Source organism: Propithecus coquereli, unplaced genomic scaffold (genome assembly GCF_000956105.1).
Source record: "Propithecus coquereli isolate 6110/MARCELLA unplaced genomic scaffold, Pcoq_1.0 Scaffold308, whole genome shotgun sequence".
Classification (NCBI taxonomy): Eukaryota; Metazoa; Chordata; class Mammalia; order Primates; family Indriidae; genus Propithecus; species Propithecus coquereli.
Window position 1 is genome coordinate 1,415,939 of NW_012148708.1, and position 10,961 is coordinate 1,426,899.

Sequence of the window (10,961 nt, forward strand, 5' to 3'; positions counted from 1 at the left end):
GAAGTCCGCGGTGCAAACCGCACTTGGGGCCTCGGCTGGAAACACCCTCCCACGCTCAGAAAGCAACATCCTCCCTGCAAGCCAAGGCAACGTCCGAGGATCGGACCGCACAGGAAACCCTGCTGGAGCACTGGGACCTTGGGAAGTCTGAGAGCGCCACTCCCTCCGGCTCAGTATCTTGGACTCTGGGGAAGGGATTAAGTCTGGGCAAGTTAACTTCCTATTTAGTAAAAAAAAAAAAAAAAAAAGCTTTCTTCCCGTCAAAGAAGAAAAAGAGGTGACACCCAGGCAAATGCGCTGGCTTTCCCGCGCCCCTCTCCTCCGGCGCAGCCGAACCTGTCACAGGGCCCGCAGCGTCGCCGGTCGCCCACGCCAAGCCTTGTCGGCCCTGCTGGGAACAGCACTGAGCACCGCTCGGGGTCACGCAAGACACAGGACCTTTGGGCTTCAATCCCAGAACGTCTGCCCCAGAGTGTCTCAGGACACGAGGCTGTCCGTGGAGATTCTTCTCCCGGGTGCGGGGCACCCACGGAACATCAGGGTAACAGCAGCGTTCGAAGACTGAAACAATACTCTGTGACAAAGGTGAACTTCAGACTTTTCTTAAATTAGAGGTCAAGGTTAAACTGCTTCCCTGACACTGTATCACAGGACGTTTCCTTCTGTGCTGACGGTGACGCCGGCACAAAGGCTGTGTGGACACACACTGAATCCGTCCGCACCCGGACCGGAGGTCACCATGCAAAAGACTTCACACTAAACAAATACTGAAGAAGTTGCTACTTCCTTAGCTTAATGACTGGCCACCTCGAGAAAAACATTTTTAATTGATTTATCATAGAAAGCGTAGAAGAATAAAACCCCCACTGCATGCAGGGGCTTATTTTTCCCCTACTCAGTCACCAAACGTTTGAAGTAGCTCCAGACTGACGCTGACAGCTGTCCTTGCCCTAACAAATGCAACGGTCCCCCAAAACGGGGACCTCTGCGTGCCCGGGCCATTGTAGAGGATTACAGGAAGCTACACTCCTGCCACCCTTCAGAAACCTGATTTCCAAAATCGCAAGTATCCTGGTTGCCCTCTAGGAACTACCTCGGTGACAAGTGTCAGACCATTACCTCCACCAAGTTACGGAGCTACCCTGAAAGAAGAGGAATGAGAGGCTGCCACGAGGGAAGCGCTGCAGACAGCATCCAGGGAGACGCTGCCATTCCCAAGAGGGGCGGCCCGTGGGCGTCACACCCGGGCCACCACCTCACGAGGCCCAGCAGAATGGGCAAGTCCAGCCAGTGGCGGCCAGGAGCCCTCGCCACCTTCCGGAATCAGGTGCTGTCCAGCTAATCCTCGAGAGGGGCTTTTCCAGATAACGTTGCTTAAAGGTAGAAAAAAGGCACGATGCAGTATACACAGTATGATCCTATCCGTGTTTAATAAAAGAAGGAAAAGAAAAAACCACACACATGCTTTCATGTGCATAGAAAATTTCAGGGAAACTTTGTAAAAAGAAAAGTGGGCTGGGAGAGGGGAGGCCTTTGTCCTCCAACGGACGCCTGTTCTTTTAACCTGAAGCAACATAGGCTGCTTTTATATTTAAAAAAAATTAATGTTGTTTTACACAACTTTGATTTACAGATGGTGGGAAAAGACCTTTGCCCTTGTCCCTGAAATGCCCACAAAACCATTCGGAGAAAAAGAGGAACACGATCTTCAGAGCGAGGAGGCGTCTGCAGCCCGCACTGGCCGCAGGGGCCGGCCGGTGGAGCACGGAGGGCGGAGGCCCGAAACGCCTGGTGGGAGGTGTCCCCAGGGCAGGCTGGAGGGGGCTATTTCACCACCTCAAGAAAGGGCACTTAGACCCCTGGGCTCCCCCACTCCCTCCCCAAGAGACTGAGGAGTCTCTGCAGAGATGCTGACCCACCTGCTCTAGGGAAAGGATATTTGGGCCCCCAGGACCCCCCAGTGAGCCCAGCAGGTGAAGCCCACGGGATGCAGCTCCTTTTCAGGTCAGTGTGAGCGGGTCGAGGCGGGACGTGGAGACACCAAGGGGCAGAGGCCACCTCCCTCCTGGTTTCCTTCTGCAGAGATGGGGAGGCGGCACAGGCACATGCTCAGGCCGGGACACAGCTGCCCAGGGGCAGGCAGCGCAGCCGGGTGGGGAGGGTCATCTGAAAAGCGGGAAGGGACTTAGAAAGACCGCAAGAGCTGGCAGAAAATAGCCGGAGCCCCTGCCCAGGAGAACGGGCGGGGGCACAAGGACAATCCGCCTAGAAATGGCCCCGGCGGCTGGCGGGGCGGGCTCTGCGGCTCAGCTCCCTCTGCTGCCTCAGCTGGGGCTGGGGCGCCCGTCCTGGGAGTCACCACGGGAGACCCAGGGAGGCTGTGACCACACCGGCGAGTCCGGCAGACTCCTCCTCTCCCGGACAGGCCGCCACCACCGCGACGCTCGCTTCTCTCTTCTCTCTGCACAGTTTTCTCTGCCTTTTATTTTCTTCCTTTTTCTTTCTCTCTTTCTCCTTTTTCTTCCTTTCTTCTTTCATCCTATTTTGATTTTTTTGGCGAGGTATCTGATAAAGGATGGAGGCAGTTCAGCTCCCGTGCGTGAGGAAGCAGAACCCGAGGGGCCCACGACTCACTTCACGTGGCAGCGTCACCACACACCAGCAACACACGTGTGCCCACACCCCCCCCACACACACACACACACGCACGCACGCACGCCAGGCGGGCAAGCTCTATGTGTGCTCAACCCAGAGTGAGGCCGACCTTAGGGTCAAGGCGAAGGTCTCTAGCAAAGCTCAGCTTTAGTGACTTGGGCAAAATCAGCAGGAAGTTCTTAAAGACGCCTCGAGCCACACAGCGCGCTGCCCAGGGGCCCGCGTGAGCGCACGTGCTGGGGACAGACGGACAGGCGGCCGCCCGCGGGGAGCAGGCCCGGGCGGACAGCGCGGCAGCGGGACGGGGACGAGGAGCTCCCGGCGGGGGGGCCCCGAGCAACCGGAAGAGGGACTCGCCCCCCTGTCCGGAGGGCGGGCGTGCAGACGTGTGCCCACCCACCGCGCGTCAGGTCCGCGTCTGGCGGTGCAGCCACTGGTGGCCGAGGAAGCCACGGCATGTTCGGGAAGCTGAAGGAAATGCCAGAAGCGGCTTTTGCCACTAAAAGGAAGCGGCCGGTGGTGGCCGCGTGGCTGAGCACTGGCGTGTAGCAAGTGAAGAGACGGGCACGACATGTTCTTCACGGGACACGTGCGAATTTTGCCCAAAATGAAAACGCCCCCAGCGGCGCGGCCTTCGACACGCTCTGGGCCAGCTGGGCACTCACCACGCGCAGGTGGCCAGGAGCGTGTCAGCCACGGAGCCCTGAGGGCGGCCTGCCAGGGACGCTGGCTGCCCCACCACACAGCAGGGGGCCACAGGTCAGGGTCCCCCGCAGAGCGCCCCTGCCGGGAGCCAGGAAACGGGCAAGAGGATGGCCCCGGCGATCCGACCGCGGCGCGGAGGGCGCGAGGAGCTCAGGGCTGGAGACTGACGTGCAGCTGCGCCTCGCAAGCGTCCCCTGGCGCGGGCACCCGCCCCGCCGCCCCGCCGCCCCGCCACGCACACGGTCAACGAGAGCCGCACGTTCTGTACCGGGATAACGAGTGCCGTCGCCACCACTGCTCGTGCCGAGGCGCGGGGGCGGCCTGGCTAGCTCACAGCGCGCTCAGAATTCTCGATTATCCACTCGATGGCAGCCCAGCCCTGCAAAACAGAGACGCCGGCGAGCTGTGACGTGCTGCCTCCCCCTGCAGGCAGCCCGCGCGTGACTCCGCACAGGGGCGCGGCAGCTGCGGCGGAGACACCGCAGGGCCCTTCTCGGCCGCTTCACCCGCAGCCACTCCCCGAGCTCAGCATACGGCGGGCGCGGACGGCGCCTGCTCCCTTCCTCCGGCTCGGGCGCCCCGCCTGGCCTGGCGCGGCGCAGCACGTCCTCGCCCGGGACAGGCTGCAAGTGCCTCCCTCACCTCCCCGAGTCCCAAGGCCGAGGCCACCAGACGGAGGCCAGGGAGGCCCAAGATGACCCCCGACCCCTGCACCTGCCTCGGGCTGCGAGCTGCGTCCAGTCATAACTGGAGGCCATTTTGGCCTCACTGAGTTTACCCCAATTTTCTTCTCAAAAAAGTAGTCCACGATGGTTTCGGCCTCACTGAGCATTCCCTTCCTCCTATAATGTATCATTTCCTTCAGTAAACATTTAGGGCTCCTGCCCCAAGCCAAGTTCTGGAAATACAAGATGAGCACCATTCTGTCTCCACCCATGAGGGCTCCACTACAGACAAGCTCTGCCTGTTAGGGCTTTGCCCTAGCGCCCCTGAAGCCTAAGATGCTGCCTGTATTTCTCGAATCTGCTTTCTTCTCCAAAATCGGGCAGAATGGCTCCTCTGCCAGTGACTGGACGAAATGCAGCACGCGTGGTTTTCCACTCGTTAGAGACTTAGGCGTGGGAGGGCACTGGGAGGGGAAGTACAGCCCCTGGCATCGCCCCACCGATCCCGAAAACGAAGACTCAGTTCTAGACCCACAAAGAAGCGGGGGAGAGTCAGGGAGGAGGACTGACAAGCGGAGGACACATGCCCATGAAGTGAACCAAGGTGAAAGCAAAGGCCCTGTTCTGGTGAGTGACATCCCCTTGAATTTGAGGAACATCGTTCCAAACATCCAAGGTCTTTCCATCAACTCTGCCGGAGGGGAGGGCAGCCTGGACTTCTTGAACAATCTGCCTCCACCCCAGTGACCCAGGCACAAAGGGAGAGCCCTGGACGGCCTCCTGGGATCCACCCTTTCTCCTCTCACCTCCCCAAGCCTACTCCCAAATCCTGCCAGAGGCGAGATGCACAGATGGCAGCTGACTCCAGGGAAGCTTTACAGTTGGTGAGGTTCAGCCAAAGCCATTTAATGCCTATTAAATGTGAAACTACTAGAAGTCCCGAATATCCTGCCTGTCAGCGTTAACACATACTATCTTTCTGAGGTTGGGGGTCTGTTTGCTTTGGCAAATGAGCCGATGATATTTGGGCTCTTTGAAGTGGTAGTTGCCTTGGCTGGCTTTACATTCCAGGTTTACCTCACACTTTCCCTACTAAAAAGAGTAACCCCATGGCTCCCTTGGCTTCCACAGACACAATTCCCCTGAGACCAGGCCAGCCTTTCCCTGCCACTGGTTTTGAATGTAACTGTGGGAAACACTGTGGCATTATGAGCTCAGCACAGATGTAGACTCCCAGCACTCAGCAGGACATATGGGACTAGAAATATCACCCTCCTAATCTGGCACTTAACTAGAGCACATACGGGGCCCCTGGGACTGAAGTAAGTACCTTCTTTGCATTGGATGATATTGTGTTGGCCATTAAACTTTCCAAATAGCTGCCAAGGCTAATCCCCTTTACGGTGATGATAGCTTCTTGTGTGAGCACAGTCCTGCAGAAGAGCAAGAAGTAAAGGGGCTAACCAGTGCCCTCCCCACCCGCGGCATGCAATGTGTCAATCCCAGGATGAGATGACTCACATTTCTGGGTTCTCCGGATGAGGTGTGTACACCAACCTCTCGTTAACTGACACCAAATTTGTGAGTGTGATCTTTAAAAAAAAGAAACAATGGTTCTTTTTAGGTTCTATTTCTCCTATGTTTCTTCCCAAACCATCTGCCCATACTCTTCCAGCCCCAAATTCATGCTTATTGGAGCCAGAACAGAAGAAACTTCTAGGCACGGGAGGTATTACCGCATTAAGTCCTAGGGAAACCACGGCTTAGCTGCTCCTTCTGGCAATTGTCATCTGCCCTCTCTTCACACCCCGCCCCATACCTGAGCAGAGCTCTGGCCTTCAAAGTACCTTCAAACTGCCCAATCCATCAACACTTGTAGAAAAGGACAAAACAGTCCTCGGTGTCCAGGCAGGTGAGCAGAAAGCTCTTCCCCCAGCCTGGCAGACCCTGGAGCACTGTCTCCTGTGACTGGATGGGACAGAACCCTGAATCTACACAAAGTCTGTAAAGGTAGAAGTCTTGTCTCCTCCCATACCACTTTCTGTAACCAGACGCATTCCCCATTTACGTTTATATTTACTATTAAAACCTACTTAAAAACTGGAGCTCTAGAACAACACTGTCCAACAGAGTTTTCTGTGCAATAGTAATGTCCTACATCTGTGCTGTCTGATGTGGTGGACACAAACACAGACAGCTAATGAACACCTGAAACGTGGCTCCTGTGACTGAGGAATGCAATTTTTATTTTATTTAGTCCTAATTAATTTAAACTTAAATAGCCACATGTGGCTGGTGGCTGCCACACTGAATGGAGCTCTAAAATTACATCACTGTTAACCCAATCTACCCTCTTCTCAAAGAGCCAGTTCCAATAAAAGGCCATTTTCTAAAAACTTTAAGTAGTCACAAGCAAGCTAGCCTTTCAGCAGTGATAAACGCTTATGTTTTGCTCATTTAGTAATCTCTCCCCGCAAGCCTCCCTGGCCTGCCAGTCCCGATGAAAGTCATTAGCGGGGAATCTCCTTCCTCCTATGGAGCACAGAGTTAGCAAAGGAGTCTTGTAATATACAGTTATTATATTGTGTAGAAATATTTAACAATATCTATTAACAATTACACTCTGGATTAGCTGTTGTAATCTTATGTGCAATATTTTTTATGCTAATCACTGTTAATGAAGAGAAATGAGGTTTATAAAATACAACCTTATGAGGTTTGTTCTTTTTTTATGCAAGAAATGTGATACTCGGAAGAGGTAAATAACACCCCCAAAGTCATCCAGCCATGCAGTGATCACTGCACACACCTGTCCTGCTCCAAACCCTGCTTCCTTTCCACTAGACCTCACTGCAACATCGACCGCCCCTTTTCGCTGGCAACCGAGCTTTCTGAAAGGATCGGTGGAATTTCCCAAGTAAAGAAGGACCTTCCAGGCAGGGAGAACAGAATCCCTAAATCGTCAGGAATGGTAAAAGGGGACTGACTGGCCAGTGGGGACCCTGAAATACTCCTATGACTTCATGCAGCAGGACTGCCTGGGACGAGGGGCCTAAGTGGAACAGGGGCCATTGACAAAGGTCCAGTTGATAGGCGAAGAGTCTGGCTTCATCCTACAAGTGGTTCGAAACCTCATCTCTCAGCACACAGGGACTCGCTCCGATTCCTTCTCTGGAAGGTGTTTCCAGATGGGCAGAGGGTGAAGCCACAGCACAGAGGCAACAGAGAGGCTGTTCCCACACCTCCTTGCAAGTTCCAATATGCTCCTCAGATGCCTTTTGGGTTGGGATGAGTAACCTCAAGGCCCAGGTGGCTCTGTCTTGTTTCCAACACTGGGCTGCACAGAAGATGCTGAGAGGATGGGGGACTTCTCTGGTGCTACTCAGCACTGTCACCGCGCTGGGCTCTGCCTGGCCCTGGGCCCAGGTCACCCCCTCCCTCGCCACAGCAACCCTCCGCCCCCACATCCTCAGCTTCAGCCTGGACACTCCCCAGCCTACCGTGCAGGACGCCCTGCAGAGACTTCATACTCAGGATGTCCAAAACCAGACTTCCTCTCTCTTCTCAGACCTGAGCCCCATGACAGCCCCACAGTCCCGCCTGGTGCCCAAACCAGATGGCAGAGTCGCACCTTAACTGACCCTCCCATTCCCTTACTCCCCGCGTCCTGCCCTGGCAGCCTCCTGCCACCTCTCACCTGGACTACTGCCACCTGGACTGCTGGTCTCCCTGGCTTAGGTCCCAACATCCCCCTGCCCTCGCTCCACAAAGCTGCCAAAGTGACCTTCCCAGCACACAACCCAAAGACACCACCTTCCTGCAACAAACTCTCAATGGCTCCCTATTACTGCACAGAAGACTTCCAGCTCCTCTGCCTTCCATGGTCTTGTCCCTGCCCTTCTGCCCTCATCTCTCCCACGCCATCTCCCCTCACAGTCTCCAACGCCATCTGTGCGTAGGTCTCTGCCTGGAGAACCCCCGCCAGCCTTTACGTCCTCGCCTCCCTGTTGGTGCCTCTATGAAGCTATCACGAGGCTGCTTCAAGGGGCTCCTGCCCTCCAGGTTGTTCATATGTCCACCCCTAGGACAAGAAGGCCAGCAAAGGCAGGAACATCTCTTAAGTTAAAAGATCCTTGCATTTCCTGCCCCTAGAGCAATGCTGAGCACCTGGCAAGCACCTGATACCATCAGCGGACCAACAAATGAGTCGTGACTCAAACCAACACCGTGGCGCACGGGACAGAGAAGGGGCGCCACATGAGGGCCCTTGAGGAAGGGGAACTCTGAGATGCGCACTGTGGGACGATTCTGCCCACCACAGCCCAGTTCCACGTTTGCTGAAATAAGTAATATTTCAGGAGCAAACCATTGTCCTAGCCCGTGCATTCTCCCCAGCACTCTCTCTGAATTTGCACCAGGGGTGCTTGGGGGGCTGGTCACCTTCTGTTGCTTGCTCTGCCTGCTGGTTGCGAGGTGTGCTCACTTTGTGACAATTCATCATGTGCATTTTTCTATACATTTATTGTACTTGAATAAAAAGACAAATAAAATACTGCTAAATAAATTCAGCCTTTCTATTAAAAATAAGCAATCACTTAGACCAAAGGTGGGCCGGAAATAAATGAAGGCATCATGCACCATCGCCAAGAAAAATTAAGCACCTTTCTCGTTTTAGACCATTGCTTACATTGGTGGAACTAAGTTCCATTCTCTTTTCCACTGGATCCACAACAGAATGTTCTTGGATGTATGTCAAAGTCCTACTGGTTCCCAAAATCTAAAAAACAAAGCAAAATTAGCATCATGATGTATTAAAAACTCCATTTCGGATCATGAAACACCGAACATCTCATCTACTCATTAATTCACTTATTCTACACATGCTGTGGCCGGGGACAGCCGCGGACAGGAGACAGAGCCCTGACTTCGCGGCGCGTCCGTGCCAGCGGCCGCACACGGGGCACACAGACCCAGGATAAAGGCTCAGACCAAACTGGCCAGCCGAGGCTGGGGAGCCCGGGAGCGCCCCTTTGCACGGGAGGTGCCGCCCAGAGTTCGGGGTGAGCGTCCGTCGGGCCTGCGCGGCTCTACCTGGAGGGGACATCTCTACCTGGAGGGGACACCGGGGCTGGTCTGGGCAGGGATCTGCCCGGATCTGCGTCTTCCGCGCCCTCCCCGGTGGCCCCAAGGAAGCTGCTGCGAGCTGAGCCGCGCCCCCGCACAGCGACGCGGGACCCCCACCCGGCGCGGGCCGGCTCGGACACGGGGCCCCCCAGGAGGTGACCCCCCAGGAGGTGAGGAAGCGGAAGGGGCCGGTCTGGGCGGGCGCCGGGGCGCCACCGTGCGGGCCGGCGGGGGCGCTCACCGCCGTCACGAGCGCGGGCAGCCCCCACTCGGTGCTGAGCAGGCGCAGGCTGTGCAGCCGGCCGCGGCCGTCCACGCGGCGCTCCAGCACGTCCACGCCCACCACGCTCGGGTTCATCGGGTTCGGGTACTTCCGCATGGCCGCCTGCGCCACCGCGTCCCACGGGTGGCTGGGGAGACACAAGCGCCGCGCGGGCGGGGTGTTTCGGCTGCACCCGCGCGCCGTCCCCGCGTCCCGCCGGGCGAAGCGTCCGCCACTCCCGCCGGGGGCCTTTCCCGTCCCGGCCCCGCCTCTCCCGGTGCGGAGAGGGGCAGAACCCTGTCGTGCGTGCGGGGCTTCCTAGTGGCAGTTCCAGGTCCGCAGCCCGTCCCCACCGCCGGCTGCACACGGGAGTGCACAGTGGGGAGCCTGCAGGGAACAAAAGGCTGGACCGCCACTTCCAGCCGGGCTCCTCGTCCTGCTTGGCCACCTCCACCTGGCAGCCGGACAGTACCTTCACGGAACACCACACCGGCCTGAGAAGGCACGCATTCCCGCACCCCCCCATCCCGGAACGATGGCGAAGCCCCAGAGCAGCGATGGCCTGAGTGTGGCCAGCGCCTGGCCCACCTGTGACGCAGGCTCCCAACCCTGCAAGTCCCTGGAGGACGCCACCCTCCATCCCTGGCCCTGAGCTCTCGGGCTGAGGAGAACCAGTACCTTTCCCTGTTTTACTTCCTCCCATCAGAGAGGTCCGGGGCGGCCCGCTGCTTTCCAGGGCTGCATCTGATGCGAGCTGAGCAGGGGCCACCACAGGTGTCCAGCTTGGACCTGCCCCAGACTGCTGAGGAGTCACTAACAAGTCAGCTTATCATCCTAATTGTCCTCAGCTGTGCTTCCTTCAGGATATACTCTCCACCACAAGCCTCTGAGCCTCTTGCAAAAATGAATATGTCTTGATAATACCATCATTTCTCCAGATGTGTCCAGACAGGTCTGCAAAGCATGTGTACACACAGCCCAGAGGCAAGGCCTAGACACACACACACACCAAGTGCACACACACATGCAGATTCCTAAAAAATTAAACTGGGATATATGGGTTTATCATCCACTTTTTATAACAGTTGATGAACATTTTCCTATATCATGAAGCTATTTTCAAAAATATGATTATAAATAGCTGTATAATAGGTCATCCTGTGAATATTTATAACCAGTCCCCTATGGTAGGTTATTTAAATTGCTTCCTATTTTGCAATCTAAATTAAGATGGTAGTGAACATTTGCGTACATTGGTCTTTCAACATATTTAATTTTTCCTTAGGATAAATTTCTAGGCTGGCCAGGGTGGCTCACACCTATAATCTCAGCAGTTTGGGAGGCTGAGGCGAGGGGATCCCTTGAGGCCAAGAGTTATAGACCAGTCTGGGCAACATGGCCAGACCCCCTCTCTCAAAAGAAAAATTAGTCCAGCATGGTGACATGTGCTTATAGTCCCAGGTACTTGGGAAGCTGAGGTGGGAGGATCACTTGAGCCCAGGACTAAGGCTGCAGTGAGCTATGATTTTATACCACTGCACTCCAGCCTG

The 10,961-nt window shown here is 55.8% G+C and overlaps 1 protein-coding gene across 1 annotated transcript; it reads right to left on the reverse strand.

Moving 5' to 3' along the window:
• Window positions 1-3,685: 3,685 nt before the first annotated feature.
• SLMO1 (slowmo homolog 1 (Drosophila)) lies at window positions 3,686-9,575 on the reverse strand. The gene is made up of 5 exons (XM_012649991.1): window positions 9,391-9,575; window positions 8,713-8,802; window positions 5,547-5,617; window positions 5,356-5,458; window positions 3,686-3,739 (listed from the first exon to the last, which is right to left on the reverse strand). The coding sequence occupies exons 1-5, from the start codon at window positions 9,526-9,528 to the stop codon at window positions 3,686-3,688; spliced, it is 456 nt and encodes a 151-aa protein (XP_012505445.1). The 5' UTR covers window positions 9,529-9,575.
• Window positions 9,576-10,961: the final 1,386 nt, after the last annotated feature.

Excerpts from the sequence above, each read along its gene's own strand:
- SLMO1 (XM_012649991.1), bottom strand. The coding sequence starts at position 9,528 with ATGCGGAAGTACCCGAACCCGATGAACCCGAGCGTGGTGGGCGTGGAC. Across the intron at positions 8,803-9,390 it reads TGCCCGCGCTCGTGACGGCG|ATTTTGGGAACCAGTAGGAC; the intron begins GTGAGCGCCCCC and ends TTTGTTTTTTAG. Across the intron at positions 5,618-8,712 it reads TGGAACTTAGTTCCACCAAT|ATCACACTCACAAATTTGGT; the intron begins GTAAGCAATGGT and ends TTTTTTTTAAAG.